This window comes from Microcaecilia unicolor, chromosome 8, assembly GCF_901765095.1.
Source record: "Microcaecilia unicolor chromosome 8, aMicUni1.1, whole genome shotgun sequence".
In the NCBI taxonomy this organism is placed as follows: Eukaryota; Metazoa; Chordata; class Amphibia; order Gymnophiona; family Siphonopidae; genus Microcaecilia; species Microcaecilia unicolor.
The window spans coordinates 186,009,723-186,029,318 of NC_044038.1; the positions used below are offsets into that span (position 1 = coordinate 186,009,723).

The 19,596-nt window shown below is 47.2% G+C and overlaps 1 protein-coding gene across 1 annotated transcript in view; it reads left to right on the forward strand.

The window, feature by feature from the left end:
- Positions 1 to 19,596, forward strand: part of KIF20A (kinesin family member 20A) — a 213,670-nt gene that overhangs the window by 120,554 nt on the left and 73,520 nt on the right. Inside the window, 1 exon segment of the mRNA XM_030211810.1 lies at positions 17,471 to 17,610. Within this exon segment, the coding sequence (XP_030067670.1) occupies positions 17,471 to 17,610 (140 nt within the window).

A 19,596-nucleotide genomic window follows, 5' to 3' on the forward strand; every position in this document is an offset into this window, starting at 1 on the left:
ACGTGGTCAAATGCCTTAGAGGCGTCTAAGCTCACTAGCATGAGGGGGTCAATTGTTGCTTTTACAACTTGCCATAGCAAGGAGGATCTTTCGAATGTGTGAAACTGAGTGGCGCTTGGGTACAAATCCCACCTGTGCAGGGCCTACCAAAGCTGGAATATGTTCTGCCAATCTGTTGGCCAGAATCTTGGCAAGTAGTTTAATATCTACATTGATGAGCGATATTGGGCGGTAGGAATCAGGATCAGTTGCTACTTTCCCGGGCTTTGGTAGCAACGTGATTAGGGCCGTATTTTCATGTTTCGGGAACTCCCCTCTCTCTGTCACTTCCTGAAAATAATCTAGCAAAATCGGAATGAGGTCCAGTTGTAGTATTTTATAAAACTCTCCGGAGAAGCCGTCAATCCCTGGCGCCGAATTATGTTTCAAACCACCGATAGCCCTCTGTAGTTCTCTTGGTTGTATCGGCTGAGCTAATTGCTCCTGAGCTTCTGGTGTTAACTTTGGCATCCCTGCCCTAAGTAAAAGTGCCTCTACTACTTGTTGTGGGGGCGGACCAGTTGAGTTATATAGGTCCTGAAAATATGCCTGTACAATTTGCAAAATGTCAGTTGTTCTATTCCTAAGCTCTCCCTCTTTATTCCTCAGGGCCGTGATAGTACGGTTCCCGGTCCATGGCCGGACCAATTTTGCCAATACACTCCCTTGCCTATTGCCGTGTTTGTGTAATCTGTACTTTTGATATATTATGCCTCTTTGGGTCTGCTCGTGTATTAGTGAATTTAAGGTGGCCTGAAGAGCCTCGTAATTGTCTCTGTTAACTTGAGTCGGGGAGTTTAAGTATGTGCGCTTGGCCCCCCCCAGCCGACCCGATAAATTAATAATGCTAGCTGCTATTTTCCGTCGTCTCGCTGCTACATAAGAAAGAACTTCCCCCCTCATCACAGCTTTTGCTGTGCACCAAAACAAAGTCGGGTCAGATTTGTGCTGCTGGTTATGTAATGAAAATTCCTCCCATTTTTGGTGTAAGAATTTCACAAAAGCCACATCTTTAATTAAGTAATTGGGGAATCTCCACGTCCTAGTTGCCCGACTTCCTGAGTGATCTGTCAACTGAAACCACACTGGGGAGTGATCTGAGATCAGTTCCTGTTCTATGCCAGCTGCTGTTACCTTTGAGAAAAGTTGACCTGATATAAACAAATAATCTAACCGGGCCCAAGTCCCATGGGCCCGAGATCGGTGAGTGTAATCCCTTACCTCAGGATATAGGGACCTCCAAATATCCACCATCCCAATATCTGTAATGAATGAGGGAAGGATCCCTCGGTCCCCATGATTCCCAGCCCCGGCATTCCGACTGCCTGTGCAGTCCATGCTTGGGTTCATCAGTGTGTTCATGTCCCCAGTAATTATCAAATTCTTATCCCTATAAGGCAACAGGACCCGCAATAATTCTGAAAAGAAATCTGGGGTAGAGGGGGTGGGTGCATATACAGATAACAAGAATATTTCAGACCCCTGTAGTTTTAGCTTGACCAACAGATAGCGCCCATTATCATCCCGCATTATAACCTCAGATGTACAGACCAGATGTTTACGGTATAAGATCGCTACTCCCCCTTTCCTCTTGCCCGATGACACAAAGTCTACTTGACCCACCCAATCTCTCTGTAATTTCTGGTGCTCTGCGTCAGAAAGCCTTGTCTCTTGTATGCAGGCTATGTCCACTCCCATCCTCTTCAAGTGTGTTAGGATCTTCCTCCTTTTTATTGGGGAGGAAACTCCCCCCACATTCCATGTAACTATTTTAAAGTTAGAAGAGCCAACACACAAGTTGTTCCATCAGTAGAACCTTAGTTATATATAAGTCAGTGCCAGGGCCCCAGCCCTTCCCCGGCACACAATTGCTCTTAGGAAACCTATCTCTTCCCCACCTAGTTAAGATTTCGCAGCGTATCACCCCGTGTTCATAATTATGGCAGCCCACAGTCCCACCCACTCCCCCACCCACCCCGTGCCCTTTTCTTTGCCCCAACGTAACTTGTTCTAGACCTTTATTGTCTCCCCCCTTATACCCTTTATCATAGCTATAGGTGTGTGACTCCAATTTGTCGTCACCGAGGTCACCTTTTTGCGAGGGTTCCCCGCTCCCCTTTACCCCATTACTTACTTCAACTTTCAAAAAACTCAATGTTAAACCGTATTCTAATTGTCTATACTTAGTATTCAAGTCCACCAATTATTTAGGACAGTATGTCCCCGCGGATAAATCCAGTTAGTCTCACACCAGATCATGGTTCATGGAACCGCCTCTTGTTGACCCAGCTCTCTATTTATATAATCCATGGCCAATTTCTCGGATGTAAAAGAGCTCCACTTCCCGTCTTTCTGGATTTTGAGAATCGCTGGATATGTCAGGGCAAAACGAATTTTCTTCTCTGCCAATGCCGAGCATGCCGGGTGGAACCGTCGTCTCTTTTCCTGCAGGCCTGCAGAGTAGTCCGGAAAAATTAAAATTCGCCCTCCGTTGTATTGTAGAGTGTCTCTTTTTGATTTAAATCCTTGCATGATCTCTTCTTTGTGTATATAGTTGTGGATTTTTATGATGACCACTCGGGGTTTTTGTTTCTCTGTTTGTAATCTCCCCAGCCTGTGGGCTCTCTCAATGCAAAAACCCCCACTGCTATCCGATAGAGCAAATTCTTGCTGCAGCCACTTTTCCAGAAGGGGACCCAAACTTTTCTCAGCGATCGATTCGGGAATGCCGACCAGCCTCAGGTTTGAGCGTCGCGCTCGATTCTCAAGATCTTCCATTTTCTCTGCTTGCAACCTGAGCTGTTGTTCCATTTCCGCCATTCGCGGCTGGTTGACGTTGCACGTGTCCTCTATAGTCGATACCCTCTGTTCTAGTTCGTGGGTTCGTTTTGATAACTCTGCCACGTTCGCATCCATCTTCCCCAGCTGGTTTGCCAGCGATTGGAATCTCGGTTCCAGGGCCTCCACCACTGCCGTGGTCAACTGAGTAAGTTGTCGTTCTGAGAATTCTTCCCGCCCGCCGTCCGCCATCTTGGGCTCCGCGGGCGAGGGTGGTAGCCTTCCCTTCTCCACCTTTACACTTCTTTTGGACGTTCCAGCCGGCATGGGGAGCAAAAAATGTTCCATACACGCTCCGACGTTCAGGATCTTACTTTAAATCCGGTTTTGCTGCTGTATTCGGGTATTTATCGTGAAATAAGAGGAGCGGGGACCCGGAGCTCAGCCGCTATGCTGTTACCGCTCCCAGCGCATCACGTGACCTCCTGAGGCATGGTTTTTAAAAGGGCTATTTTTCCTTTTCCATCTTTGTTAGCTAATATTCTGGCCTTCCTCCAGGGTGATTTTAAAACCTGGCCTTGAAATCCCTGAGGGTCCATGTAGCAGCTCTTGCTGGTTTGAGGACACCTGCAGGACTCATCCTTGGGAGTGCATCCCTTGATTTCCAGTTTTTGAAAGAGGTTAACCACTTGAAACTTCAATTTTGACTGGTTTGTCCAGAGTGGAATATTAATTTGATCCTTGAAGCACTGCAGAGAACACCCTTTGATTCTCTTAGGAGAGTTAAGCTAAAGGATCTTGAGCTAAAGACAGTGGACCTGATATTTAGACCACAGGAGTAAGCACAGCTAACTCCTGCGGTCGGTGCTGAGCCCAGACATTCAATGCCAGGCCATTTCAGTGACTTGATTTGAATATCCGGTTTAACCAGCAGTTATGGGGCATTTCCTTGTCATCAAGCAGATTAAGCCATTACGTATGGGTTATGTCCATCAACCAGCAGGGGAGATAGAGAGCACTCAAACTTTCACAGTGCCCTCTTGGCCAGCTAGCTCCACTGCCTCTTCAGTATTCTCTATCTCCCTTAGCAGGGTGGCTGCAGCTTGTTCGAGCTCCAGAAAAATCTGCCGGGAGGTGGTTCCTGGCTTGCCAGTTGTTAACCGGGGTGTTGGAGGCTATAGCAGCTTCACTTTAAAGGCACATAGGTTAGCCCTTTCCCTGCCTTACCCATCTCTGTGGATGTGGACATATTGCCTTGCTTTCCCTGTCCTTACCCACCAACAGTGGATGCAGGCATATAGGTTCGCCCTTTCCCTGCCTTTCCCACTCATCTGAGCCTCCGGAGTCTTCAATACCTCTGCTTTCCTCACAGCTTAAAAAAAAAAAAAAAAGTCGCGTCGCGTTTTTAAACGCAGAGACGCTGGAACAGAGGTTTTTGACCTGATTTTCAGCAGGATCGTAGTTGTACACTAGACCCTTTGAGGTAAGAGTGTTTTCCAACTCCTCCGGGGTGGGCCCGGGATCGGGGCGATTTTGGCGTGAAACCGCCATTTTGGATTTTACCGCCGTTTTTCGGCGATGGCTGCGGACAATGTAAAGCGCTGTTTCCGCTTGTGGCAAGCGCAAATCAGCAGCAGGGCTCTGTAAATCGTGCTGTATTGACGTAGGAGCCGGCCTGAGCATGGCGAGCGATGTTTCTTCCCGCTCTGAGCTGGCAGCGGGCGCCATTTTGCTTACACCGCATGGCGCGGCCTCCATGGACACGGAGAGACCTGAGCCGGGTGGGGCACCTCAAGATGAGGTTATTTCAGGAGTGGCTAGCACCGGACAGGATTTGGGTGCCCAGGGTGAGATTTTCTCCCCGGATTTTGTGCTTTTGCTGCATAAAGCATACATGATGAAAAGAGCCCTTCCTCAAGGGTCGCCTGAGGCTCCTCTGATTGCCCCCCCGATGGATTCTGGCCTGGGACTGCCCAGTGAGGCTTTTTTCCCGGATGCTTGGCCTAAAGATAAGCGCAGAAGGGTTAATTCCCCTTCAGATTGTGGTGCACCTTTCCCCCCCCCCCCCCCCCCGTGGTCGGGGTGTGAGGATTTGGAGAACTCTGACAGACGTTCTTGGTCTGAGGAACCAGAGTCGGGTGCGGATTTACCACAGGATCTGGATGATCCCTCCGCGGTGAGGATTTTCCACTGTGATGAGCTGCCAGCGCTTATTTCAGATACCCTGCAGGCCCTCTCGATTGAAGATCCTGACAGTGGCATGGCCTCCTCGGGTAATCCCAGGATGGCTAGTACCAAGAAAGCTGCTCGGGCCTTCCCTTTGCATGACTCCATCCTAGAGCTTGTTTCGGCTCAGTGGGCTGACCCCGAGGGACCTTTGAGAGTTTCCAGGGCTATGGGGCAGTTATACCCTCTGCGTGAGGTACATATGGCTCGTTTTCAAATGCCTACAGTGGATGCCCTAGTCACTGCGGTGACAAAGAGAACTACCCTCCCTGTTGAAGGAGGTGTTGCCCTGAAGGATGTTCAAGACCGTAGGCTGGAAACAGCGTTGAAACGGTCCTTTGAAATTGCAGGTCTCACTGTTCGGGCGTCTGCATGCAGCTGTTATGCTGTGAGAGCCTGCCTAGCTTGGCTGCAACAGGCAGTGGCTCAGCCCGGAGATGGAGCGAAGCCCTTCTTGGATGTGGCTCCGCGGATGGAGGTGGCCTTGTCCTTTCTGGCTGATGCCCTTTATGACCTTGTCAGAGCTTCGGCTAAACAAATGGCAGTAGCAGTGGCGGCTCGCCGTCGTCTGTGGCTATGACACTGGGCAGCGGACATGGCCTCTAAGCAAAGGTTGGTGAAGTAGCCTTTTCAAGGACTTCTCCTATTTGGTGAGGAGTTAGAGAAAATTGTGAAAGGCCTGGGTGATCCAAAACCCCAGCGCTTGCCCGAAGATAGGCAGAGGCCTTCCTCTAAGGGCCAGGCGGTCCACTCCTCGTACAGACCTCGCTTCCGTGAAGCTAGAAGGTACCGCCCGGGGCGTTCTGCTGGGTTCACTTCACGTGCCCTTGGTCAGCAGAGGAACAGTGGTAACAGATGCCAGCCTGAAGGGCTGGGGCGCACACTGCAAGGGGAAGCATGCCCAGGGTCTATGGACACCTGAGGAGTCGGAGTGGTCCATCAACCGCCTAGAGTTGAAAGCGGTGTTTCAGGCGCTTCTGGCCTTTCAAGTGACCCTGGAAGGATTGGCTGTCAGAGTGATGTCGGACAACACGACAACGGTGGCCTATATAAATCGACAAGGCGGAACAAGGTGCAGAGCACTAGCCGCGCAGGCCGAACTGATTTGCCACTGGGCCGAGCTGCATCTTCAGTGTCTGTTGGCAGCTCATATTGCAGGTCAGAGCAATGTGCAGGCCGATTATCTGAGCAAGCATCAGATCGATCCAGCAGAATGGAATCTGGCAGACGAAGTATTCCTGCAGATCTGTGCCAAATGGGGCAAGCCCGTGATGGATCTAATGGCGACAAGTGCCAATACCAAAGTCCCGTGCTTCTTCAGCAGATGGAGAGATCCTCGCTCGGCGGGGTTGGATGCCTTGGCTCAACCCTGGCCTCCGGGTCTACTTGATGTGTTTCCCCCATGGCCCTTGATAGGGCGCCTGCTCTTGCGGATTCGGCTGCACCCAGGAGAAGTGGTCCTCATCGCCCCGGATTGGCCAAGGAGACCTTGGTATGCAGACCTCCGACAGATGCTCCTGGAGGCTCCTCTGCCGTTACCTCTGGTACCGAACCTGTTGACTCAGGGACCGGTAGCCATGGAGGACGCCGGCCGCTTTGGTCTTACGGCATGGCTATTGAGAGGGCGCAATTGAGGGATATAGGTTATTCCAATAAAGTTATTTCCACTCTCCTGCAAGCCCGCAAGCGGTCCACTTCCGTGGCTTATGCCAGGATTTGGTGCCTGTTTGAGTCTTGGTGTGCTTCCAGAGCCATTGTTCCAATGCGGGCTCCTGTCTCGCCGATTCTGGACTTTTTGCAGGAAGGTGTACAAAAAGGCTTGGCCTATAATTCCCTGCGGGTGCAGGTGGCAGCGTTGGCCTCCCTTTGTGGTAAGGTGGAAGGCGTGTCTTTGGCTGCTCACCCAGATGTGGCACGGTTTCTTAGAGGGGTGCTTCGGCTCCGACCTCCAGTGCGAGCACCCTGTCCAGCTTGGAACCTGGGGCTAGTTTTGAAAACCCTGCAGGCATCTCCTTTTGAGCCGCTTCGGCGAGCATCGGAGAAAGACTTGACACTGAAGGCTGTTTTTCTGGTGGCCATTACCTCGGCGAAACGGGTGTCAGAGCTCCAGGCGCTGTCCTGTAGAGACCCATTTCTGCAATTTTCAGAGTCCGGAGTCACGGTTCGGACCGTGCCTTCCTTTATGCCTAAGGTGGTTTCAGCCTTTCACTTAAACCAGCCTATTTTCTTGCCCTCTTTTTCAGAGGAAGAGTTTCCAGAATCTTTTGGGCAGCTGCACCTTTTGGATGTGCGCAGGACTCTGCTGCAGTATCTGCGAGTTGCTAACTCTTTCAGGACTTCTGATCATCTGTTTGTTTTGCTATCCGGTTCTCGCAGACGGTCTCCAGCGTCTAAAGCCACTATTGCCCGCTGGCTCAAAGAAACTATCTTTTCAGCTTATCTGCTGGCCGGCAGGGTTCCGCCTGTAGCCTTTAAGGCACATTCTACTAGAGCAATTTCTTCTTCTTGGGCTGAAACTGGAGCACTCTCTCTTCAAGAGATATGCAGTGCAGCAACATGGGCTTCTAAGCTCTCCTTTGCCCGACATTACAGGCTGGATGTGGCTGCCAGGAGGGATGCGCGTTTTGGTGCACAAGTGCTAGCGCGTGGTGTGGCTTGTTTCCACCCTATCTAGGGATTGCTTTGTTACATCCCATACGTAATGGCTTCATCTGCTTGATGACAAGGAAGGGAAAATTAGGTTCTTACCTTGGTAATTTTCTTTCCTTTAGTCATAGCAGATGAAGCCATGAGCCCTCCCTGTATGATTGTCTGTATGCTGTGAATCTGTTTTTCAGGTTCTGTTCTAATTTCCTGAAGTTCCTTCCTTGGGAGAAAGTTGGAAAACAATCTTCAGGATTCATGTTCAGTTTAAATTTAGGAGGATGTGTTCATTCCCTCCAGCATGTTTTTTTTGGAGGATGTGTTGATTCTCTCCAGGAGGCGCGTGTGTTCCCCTCCAGTTCTATAAATAGGAGGATGAGTTCATTCCCTCCAGTGTGTTGGGAGGATGTGTGATTCCCTCCAGGAGGTGCGTGTGTTCCCCTCCACTTATACAATAAGGAGGATGAGTTTATTCCCTCCAGGAGGATGTGCATTCCCTCCTTTATGAGTTCATGCCCTTGTGATGGGCCATCGTTCGCTGTGAGGAAAGCTCTTGTGATTCCCATTGTGGTTTGCCATACTGCTTTGGAAGCTTCAAATACTGAAGAGGCAGTGGAGCTAGCTGGCCAAGAGGGCACTGTGAAAGTTTGAGTGCTCTCTATCTCCCCTGCTGGTTGATGGACATAACCCATACGTAATGGCTTCATCTGCTATGACTAAAGGAAAGAAAATTACCAAGGTAAGAACCTAATTTTCCCTTAACCAGCCAGGTGCTGATCCTGGCTGGTTAAATGCTGTTGAATATCGGGGGGGGAGTGTTTCTCTTGACTGTGGCTTTGGCCAGAAAAGTATCGGAGATCAAGCTCTTTCTTGTAAGGATCCCTTTCTTCATTTTACAGAGGTTGGAGTATCAATTATATTTTGAATCTTATCTGATTAGGTTCAGGAAGGGCCTTAAGGCATTCTTTTTTTCAGTCTGCCTTTTATTACATTTAACTTTCAACAATTTTTATTGATGATACGACAGAATTAACAGTCAACAATCGCCATATAAACCATATGAAACAAGACAAACTGAATACAGGTTAGTGCGTTATCAAATATTTTTTAACATTCCCTCCCCTCCCCCACTACCCCCCTTACCCCTTCAAAGGTTATTGCAATCTGATAACTAGTTCTGGGCCTGTTTGAACAAGTAATCTCAACATTTCAATCCATTCCTGTAACCATCAACATTCAAAGAAAGGAGAGAGAGCCTGGTTTCTTATAGCTCTCCCCCCTTGCACTTTTCAGCTTTGTGTATTTCTGTTTAAAACTGTTTACAGTATCAGAACGGAGAATATACATTCAGCAAGGTGCAGCAAAGAACATTTCAAGTACAACAGACCATTATCAGACAATCATCAGACAATTCCTTTTCCTTCGTTAAACCCCAAGCTACCCCCCCCCCTCCCGCCCTCTCTTCTTGGGATAACCCCCATGCCGATAATGGCTTAGCATGAACCGGTACCTTAATAGTCTCCCGATTTTGAAAATTGACAACTTAGGAGCAGTACCATTAAATGAAACATCTTATTATAGGGTCCAGTACCAACCAAAACCCCTTCCATCCCCCCTCCCTCCCAATTAAATCAAGAAAAGTGAGCCTGCTAATCAGCTACCCACCCATACCCGTCTACCCGAGTGACCACCTGTCCTTTATGACAGGGAGCATCAAGCTCATCTAATTGATGAGAGCCGTTGGAGGAGAACCAGACAGAGCAGTAAGTTTGTTAAGAATATAACTTCTGGCTTTAGGAGACACCACTTTAAGATATCCCTTACAGGTTAAGTAAAAATTGTTTTGTGTTTTGAAGTTAAGCAAAGAGTCCTGGAGTTCCATTAAGAGTAAGGCATGGAAACGGTTACGCCATTGCCAATAAGAGGGACCTTGTTCCAAGGTCCAGTTCACCAAGATACATTTCATACCCACCAGGTAGGCTTTATGGGCGAGTGCACTCTGATGAGCCGTGCCCCCCTCTATCGGAGAGAGACAGCCCAGTAAAATACATTTTGGTGACAGGCGAACCCGCTGCCCCCCGAGACTACTTACAAACCTAGTTATCCTGACCCAGAATGCCTTGATAGCCGCACACTTCCAAAAGGCATGAAAAAAATCATTTTGAGACGCCCCACACCGCTTACAAACAGCCGACTCTAAATATCCCATTTGACACAAACGCGATTGCGAGGTGTAGGCTCGGTAGATCACTCTGGCTTGACACTCCCGAAGCTCTACACTTCGTGTCCATTTCAAAACTCTTCTCAGCCCTTGCAGTAGCTCCTGAGAAGAAACCGGCGCCTGCATATCCCCTGCCCATCTGGTTGCCACCTGGCCCAAATCTCTCTGCTATCGTGCCATTATCAATCTCTTATATAACAGGGATATGGAAATAGGGTCGCCCGACGGCACCTCCAAAAGGACATCCAATTTGGTGGTCAGATCAACACCCAGCGCACTACGTGGAAGAGATGCCACATAGTGTCGCACCTGTTCATACGCAAAACAGGTACCCCAATCTAATGAATTTAATCCAAGGTCTTCCATGGACCTGACCACGCCATCAGGCCCCAACAAATGGTGCAGGAACAATATCCCCATTTCCCCCCCATGCCCTCAGCACTGAATTATCCGTACCCGGACGAAATGCCTCATTTCCTTGCAGAGGGAGTAAACTACTACACCTGCAGTCGAAGGACCAGAGCTTCGCCAAATCTTTCCACAGCGTCCTTAAAGGCTCTATCACGACATTAAAGCCGTATGTGTGTGGGCAGCTCCTTCCGCACTGCGTGCAATATGTAAAAGACATGTAGGGGACTACACAGCTCTTTTTCCATAGCTAAGGGAGAGTACGTCTCTGTCTGCTGATACCAGTCCCCTAGATGTCGTAATAAGCAAGCCATGTTATAAAATTTAATATCAGGAACTCCAAATCCCTCCTCCCTGCCTTTTCCCATAAGGAATTCAAACTTAATCTGATGTCTCTTTCTAGCCCAGAAGAATTTAGAAAGCATGCTTTGAAGCGCTCTTAAGTCCCGTTGTTTAAGGTATAGCGGAATCGTCTGCATGCAATAGAGCCATTTGAGGAACAGCACTATGTTAAACAGAGCAGTCCGTTCCATCTCCCCAGTGTCTCCCTTGTGCATGCCAGCAGTTGCGCTATGTTGGTCTCTCCAAGTTGCCTAGGATCCTTAGAAAGTGAGATACTCAGATATTTAAACGCCAAGTCTGCTCTTTTAAAGGGGCAGTGTAATCTCTCCCACTGGTGTTCACTCACATATAGAGACATTACCTCTGATTTGTCTAGATTAAGACAGAAACCAGAGAAATCTCCAAACTCAGCAAAAAGGTCCATCAGAGATGGTAAGGATACCAGTGGGTTTTCTATCACAACTAATAAGTCGTCTGCAAAAGCAGAGATCTTAAAGGATTCTTCCCCTATCTGCACTCCTCTCACCTCCTCCATCCCCTTAATATCCCTAATCAGGGGGTCTAACACCATTACAAATAGGAGGGGTGAGAGAGGGCAGCCTTGTCTAGTTCCCCGGGCTATCCCAAATGGTTCTGACGCCTGACCGTTAACCAATACTTCAGCAGTAACTCCTTGATATAGGGCTTTTATCGCTGCATGAAAAAACCCCACCACCCCATATACCCTCAAGATGGCGAACATAAAATCCCAGTTGACATGGTCAAAGGCCTTTTCGGCATCAAAGCTTATTATTAAAGCTGGGGTAGAGTGTCGATGTAGAGTCTCCAAGGCCCCCAAGATTTGTCTCATGTTTCGTGCAACTGATCTACCCCGAACAAATCCCACCTGCGATTCTTCCACTATGCTTGGGAGAACTCTTGCCAGTCTATTTGCTAGGATTTTGGCAAATAACTTGGTCTCAAACGGCAAAAGGGAAATAGGTCTGTATGATCCAGCATGCAGGGGGTCTCGGCCTGCTTTTAACAGCACCACTATCTGTGCCTTCCGCAATGTCTCGGGCAGAATTCCTGTCTGTACATATCGATTAAACACCATCGTTAAACAAGGCACTATATCCTGATTAAGAAGTTTGTAAAATTCAGCGGAGAGTCCATCCCCTCCCGGTGTTTTATGCAATGGGCTGTCTCGTATACCCCAGCTCACCTCATCCTCTGAGATGTCCGCATTAAGACTTTTTTTGCTGTTGAGCTGTAATTTTGGGGAGCTGCTGGCCATCCAAATACCATTCAGCCTGCAGACCCTGGACCTCTGGGGCCGAGTACAGTTTTTCGTAGAAATGCCTAAAAACTTCATTCACCCCCTCTGAAGTATGGTGAAGCCCTCCCATCGCATCACGTATTTGAGGTACAAAACGTGAGCACCCCCACCTGTTTTACTAAACGGCCTAACATCTTCCCCTGTTTATTAGCATATTTATATAATTGGAAACAAAAGTATTGATTCAATTTTTTTACCTTGGCATGTATTAACTGATTCAGGGAGGACTGAGCTTCCAGCAGTTGAGCTTTGTGTGAGCTGGAAGGCATAGACCCAATCCGCTGTCTAGCCTGTCTTACTGTTTTCTCTCCAATCGGAGAATCTCTGCCTCTCTGGACCTTTTCTTATGCGCATGATATGATATAATGGCGCCTCTCAGCACAGCTTTAGCTGCCTCCCAGAATAGTACCGGGTCACACTGGTAAGTGGCTTCATTAAATTCTGTATATTCCTTCCATTGGGCCTGTATATAGGGAGCAAATTGCCCGTCATAGTAAAGCTCTCTGGGGAAGCGCCATCTGGATCTCCGACCGCCGTCCCACCCAGAGGACAGGGACACCCACACCAAAGCATGATTCGACACCTGGGTCGATCCTATTTCCGCCTGGAGTAGTGAAGTGACTTTACTGGAGGAAACCAAAATGTAGTCAATACGCGATAGTGTGCCATGCGCCCTTGAAAGGTGAGTGTAATCCCTCTCCCCCGGGTGGAACAAACGCCATGCATCCACCAAGTCCAACAAAGAGCAAAGCCGCGGGATCCCCTTCGACAAGTCTACTGGCCCTACCCTAGAGGTACCTGTACTGTCCACCAAAGGGTCCACTACTGAATTAAAATCACCACACATAATAATGGGCATTTGGTCAAAAGAGTGCACCCGCCTCACTATATCTTGGCAAAACCGCTTATCGTATTGATTCGGCGCATATACATTTACCAATAATACAGTCTGATTGTGCACCTGAACTTCTACCATAACAAATCTACCCTTCGGGTCCACAATCACCTTTTTCTTAACTAATGGAAGCCCTTTACGGAACAAAATAATAACTCCCGCCTTCCTATTAGGGGAGGGGCTATCCACATAGTCCCCCACCCACCACCTACATAGCTTTTTATGTTCCTGAGCAGACAAGTGTGTTTCTTGCAGCATGGCTATGTGGGCTTTTTGCCTATTTAAGGTCTGTAAAATCTTACTGCGCTTTACCGGAGAGGTCACACCCCCAACATTCCAAGAAACCACTTTAACCATAGTCTGTTAACAGTATTCCAATAAAGCAGATACAGATGATATCAGGGGAAAGGTCTCCTAGCCTCCACCTCCCCCCTCCTTTCTCCTCCTCATCCCAAGTTCTCCCGTTCCAGCTTCTCATTTCTAACCTAATGCACTCCGGTAGACCATCCCCCCCACCCCAAAGCCCAGCCCCCCTCCCCTCCTCCCTACCTTCCATCTCCCCCCCCTCCCAAATCCTCCCCCCCAACCTCCCTTCCCACAACCAAACCCAATCCCTCACCCCGGAGTTCCCCCAAGAATTCGTCACGTAAAGGTGCCCAAAACCCCCTTGAATGATCCTTTAACCTCCTTTCGGGAACCCACACATCAGTATCAAAGACAAGGCCCTCTAAGGTACTTGCACAACGGTCCACCCACCCTCCATATTAGTACAGTTTAAAAGCAACATTCTGTCCGAACCAATTGAAAAGAACAATTCCTAAAAGTTAACATCTCTTATCCTGAGCCCCAGATGTAAGTGGCCTAATATCTAACACATCTGTTACAGGCACTTAAACAAACGTAGTACATCAAACATCACTGACTTATACTCTGTCTACTTAATAATGTTCAATCTGCTGTGTCCGGTGCTAGGCTTCGGATAAAATCTTTGGCTGTTGGCACATCTGCAAAGAACTTCTCTGTACCTCCATGCTGCACTCTTAGTTTCGCCGGATAGATCAGAGCGAATCTAATCTTTTTTTCATGGAGTGCTGCACACACCGGTGCAAATTCTTTCCTTGCCGCCGCCACCCGCGCGGAGTAATCTTGGAAACAGAGAACTCACTGGCCATCATGTTTAAGTTCGCCTCCGGTGTGCAGGGCTTGTAGGATAGCTTGCTTGTGCCTATAGTTAAGAAGCTTCATAATCACCACCCTTGGTCGATTCTGGCCTTGGCTCTTCGGCCCCAGTCGGTGCGCGCGTTCGATCCGCAAGGGACCTGGCTGGTTATTCAGTCTCAGTGCGGTTGGGATCCAGGATTCAAGAAAGCTGCCCAGCTCCGATTCTTTGACCTGTTCTGAGAGACCGATGAAGTGCAGGTTATTGCGTCTAGATCGGTTCTCCAGATCGTTATCTTGTTTTCCAGGTCTATTATCTTTTTCTGTAAGGCCTCGGTAGGTTGGGCAGTAGTGACCAAACAGTCCTCGATGTCGCTGACCCTTTGCTGGATATGGTCTAGGTCCAAATGAAATCCATCAAGGCGTTCATGGGCCGAATCTGCCCGATCAAAAATCGCTTGTAATTTTTTATCCAAGGCCGCCTCTACCGCCGCTGTTACCTCCGCTGTTATCTCGGCTGTCCACACTGAGCAGACGTTCATCTTGGGCTCCGCTACCTTGCTTTTGTCCTTATGGATTTTTGCCGCCATCTCTCGATTCCCGTTCGGTACCACTGGACAGCCCTCCACGCTCCGACCAGCACTCCAATCCAGTTACACCCGTGTGTGTTGGGATCCCGGGGAGGTCAGATAAATAACATAAATGAGGGGAGAACGCAGGAGCTCAGTTCAAGCGCGACTTCCCTCCTGCATAGCACCACGTGACCTCCTGCCTTTCATTACATTTAATGGGCTGCTGCTGGACTGATGCAATGGCAAACTCCAATTTTATTTTTATTTTACTTTATATTGTTTTTGATAGCTTAATTACTTTATTTTTGCATTATGTAACTTTTTTGGTTTTCTTTTTGTTTTTATTGTAAATGCTCAGATATAAATGATGGGCGGTATATCAAATTTGTAATAAACTGTAAACTCTACTGTTGTGTCCTTTCTTCCAAAGTTTTGGTCTGTCTATTCCACTTAAATCAGCCTTTGATTCTTCCTTCATTTTGACAAGAGGGACTAATTCCTTGAGATTGCTGGATGTCTGTCGGGCCATAATGGGTGATCTAGAGGTTACTAATGAATTTTGAAGGTCTGATATATTATTCACCCTCTTTGCTAGTCCCAGGAAAGATGAACCTGCTTCTAAGGCTACCATTGCTCGATGATTGAAAGACACAATTTGGCAGGCAAACAGTCACCTTCCGTTCTGAAAGCTCATTCTTCAAGGCAAGTTGTTGCTTCTTTGGCAGAATTGCAAGCTGTCATCCCCATGAAAGTTTGTAGATTGGCAGCATGGTTGTTGCTTCATACCTTCTCAAAAGCGTTATAGATTGGATATGTCAGCCAGAAAAGAGACTTTTGGGGAGCTTCAGTTCTTTTAGCAAGGGTGTCTGATCCCCTCCCAACTTTAAGGACTACTTTGATATATCCTGCAAGCTCTGGACTGGTCTGTTGAGGATGCTAAGGAAGTAGAAATTAGTTTTTACTTGTCATTTTTCTTTCCTTTAGTCTGAACAGATCAGTCCAGCTACCCACCCTTCTGTAAACTTTTTAAATTTCTCAGGTTTCAGCTGTTTGTTTTTCTCTGAGATTTACAAAGCTGTCTTTAAGTTGTTATTAGAAGTTTCAGTCTCTTAGTTCTTTATGACATTAAAAAGGAGGAAGGAGAAAATATGGAATCTTGAGAAAGCTGATGTTGCATTCCACAGCGTTATCAAAATGCTGAATTGGATGTGCTACACAGTGCCGTTTAGGACAGAGCACTCACCACCTGCTAGTAGGAGGGCACAAACCCACAGGTTCAGGATTGTTTTCTTGAGATTAAAGGAAAGACAATTAGGTAGGATCTAATTTCTTCATATTATCTCGGGAGCAACATTAAAAACCTGAACTCATCATCTTTTAAAGGTCTAAATAGCAAGCAAGCTGATTGAGGATCTTACATCCATTCTCAATTGGTGGTATTTAACCCCAGTGCGCTTGGCGCTTATGCATAGGACTGGGACAGATCTATGTTGGCACAACTGTAGGGAACAGAGAACTCTGTTATATTTGGTCCTGCCCCCAAGCACAGTTTTTCTGGACCACAATTCTTTCACTGATCACCAACATCACTGGGGCGTCACTGGAACATAAAATGTTGAGCCTCAAGGGTTGAGAGTTAAAACTCGTAGACTAATTGCTTATACTGTAATGGCCAATCAATTGGTCCTGGCTGCAGCCTGGAAACAACCCATGGTACTGAGTTTAGCTAAAATGATAAACTCCAATGTGTACACTTGATCTCAAAACTGATGGCCTTACACCAAAATCATATGGGAGCTTTTTCTAAAAGTATGGTAACCATTCCACTCATGAAGACAGACCTCACTGGGATGTACTGATTGAATATCCACTGTTCTTTAAGAACTTTAACACTCCTCTTGCTTCCCTGCATATATTTTTCTCTTGCTTGCTTTGTTACCCCTGGAATTTGTTATTTAGTTGGGGGGGGGGGTGTTTTGAGCAGCTATAGCTTATAAACTTGCAAGGTACTGAAGAGTTACAGTACATCATGTGAACGTTATCATTTGATTTGAGTTTTTATTTTTTTGTCATAAAATCAATAAATATAAATAATAAAAATGGCCTCTAAAGGGAAACTGAAGGTGGGCTATGAGTGCTTGTGGGTTATTTTGCTTTTCTGTGCCAGCTGGCATTAGATTTGTGTAGGTGCCTTCTGAGCTATAGGATTTGTATTCATACACCTTGTGTTCACAAATAGTTTAATTTTTAAAAATGATGAACTCTTTTAAAGGTAAATCTCGTTTTTTGAAAATTTGGAATCCCTACTTGGCCTCTTTGTCACCAAGAGGAAGAAGTCTTATTTTGAATCTGTTGAGCTGTCAGCGAGACTGTGGGGGGGGGGGGGGGGGGGGGGGGGGGGGGGGAGGGGAGTGGGATTAGAGTAGGGTAAGTTGCTTTCCGTACAATTCTCTGGGGGGGTCATAAGAGTCCAGACCTCTTGGTGCATGGGTGGGGGGAGTTCTGTAGGGATAAGGGGGAGAAGGGAATGGAGGAGGAATGCTCAGTTGGATTGGATCAAGGTTAATAGGATTTTAATGTTATTGCCTTTTTGAGTCAGTGGCCAGTTTTGTATGGCTTATATTATTATTCTTGTTATGGTTTAAGGCAGTGGTTATTTCTCCTAGGGGTGGGAGGGGGGGAGAAGAGATGGATGGGAGGGGAGAAAATTGTTATTTCTGTGCCAGTGGTTTCTTGCTCTTATGTAGCTTGTTCCTGAGATTCAATGTATGTTATATTGATGTAGATTATCAATAAAAATTGTTGGAAATTAAAAATGATGAACCTAGATTTAAGAGTATGTTGATTCTTCTCCTTTCCTTCACCACCAGGATTTGTTGGAGGCTATTGAAGCTATGAAAGAGCGCTTGTTGAAAGAGCGTCAGGACAAGGTTGCAATGGAACTGCGTATCCGGGAAGAAGTATGTGCTGAGATGATGGAAACACTTCAGAAGAGAGAGAAGGATTTCAGGTAATGGGCAAGTAGATACTGGAGAATATGGAGAGAAACTCTTTTTCTGAGGACAATCAGGCTGAAGAATTCACATTGATGAGTGATGCCACCAACGGAGCCCCGAAGTGGAAATGCTCCCCAGCGTTCCAATTCCACAAGCTTTTAGAAGCGAGCAACCGCACATCTTTCCACCTGCCTTTGCTGCATAAAACCAGTCAGTCTTTTGTTTTTCACAGAGCAGAGAGGTCTTCCCAATCTGCCCTCAGCTTACATTTCCTTAGCAGTTTTGTCTTGATTTGGTCTCACTCATATAGGTCCGAGCCCAAATTGCCTTCTGAGAATGTCAAAACTAAGCTCTGAGCACCAGGAATTGCTTGCACAGGAACTCTCCCCCTTTTACAGGCCAAAGCGGTCAAACCTGTTCCACCAGGAGGGAAAAATGGAAGGGATTTTATTCCAAGTACCACCCTGGTCACAAAACTGGGGGAGGGGGGGAAATGCCATCCCTTCTAGACCCTAAGGACCTTGAACATATTCTTTGCACAGCAAAAGTTCAAGATGGTTTCTGGGTCAACCTGATTCCTATAATTCAGGAACATGATTGGCTATGAGCTCTGGATTTAAATGATGCCTACATCCATATATGCATACATTCCAGTCACAGGAAGTATGCATACATTCCAGTCACAGGAAGTATCTGAGACTTCAAGTAGAGAAATGCCACTTCCAGTGCTGCATCTTGCCATTTCGCCTTGTCAACTTCCATGGCCTTCACAAAATATTTTGCAGTAGTCACAGAGTTGCTTCACAGATTTGAGATGCATGTGTTTCCCTACCTGAACAATGGCTGGTCAAGAAGACATCAAAGGAGGGCGCACACAAATCCATGTGCAAGGCTATTCAGGTGCTAGATCTACTAGGGTTCTATATCAATCTATCCCAAGTCCTGCCCTCAACCCTGTTCAGCAATTTGAATTCATAGAAGGCCTTCTAGACAGTTCAGGCCAAAGCCTTTTTTCTGGAGCAGCACATAGAAATTCTGGTTTCTTGAGCCTGCAGGTATAGGCTTAGCCAATATATTGATGCTTATGTCGCATCCATGGCATGCCTCCATTTGAGGATGGCCCAATGGACTCTAGCTTCCCAGTGGTCACGGGGAACCTAGTGGATGTCATCACTGCCACTCCTCCCCTCAAAATATCTCTGTCTTGGTGGCTCATTCATAATAATTTGTTCAGGGGACTGCCATTCAAAATTGCATACCTCTACAAGACATTGACTATGGTTGCACCCAATCTGGGATAGGGAGCTCATACAGATGGACTTCACAGCCAGGGCCAGTAGTCAATTCAGGAGAGACATCATCAGCTCAACCTCCTCGAGCTAAGGGGCATATGGAATGTTCTAAAGGCTTTCAGGAGATTGACTTTGTCACCAAATTGTCCTCATTCAAATAGACAGGTTGCAATGTACTATGTTAACAAGCAGGGAAGCACAGGAACATACCTCCTGTGTCAGGAAGCTTTCGGAATGTGCGATGGGCCATCTCCAACGGTATGATGCTTTGTGCCACTTATTTGGCAGACCAGACTGAGTTGAGTCATGCAGCCTCACGAGTGGTCGCCTAAATAGGCGTGGTTGCTTAACATAGGCGTAGCCTACAAGATCTGAGAGTGGGGCAGCCCTCTTTAGACATCTTTGCCATTTGCCTAAATCATAAAATCCCGCTGTACTATTCCAGACTGGAATCACTCAGCAGACTAGTCTTGGTTATGCCTTCTCATTAATTGAGGGAAGGGCCTTCTATACACAGATCCTCCAATACCTCTCACAATGAAAACTTTCTCCTGAACTCAAGCAAGATCGGAGAAACATGATCCTCATCTCCCCTTACTCGCCAATGCAAATATAGTTTCCCCAACTCCTGGAACTAGTACCAGAATCCGTGGAGACTGGATTGCTTTCTGACCCTCATCACGGCATGAGGGGATCTTTTTCTACATT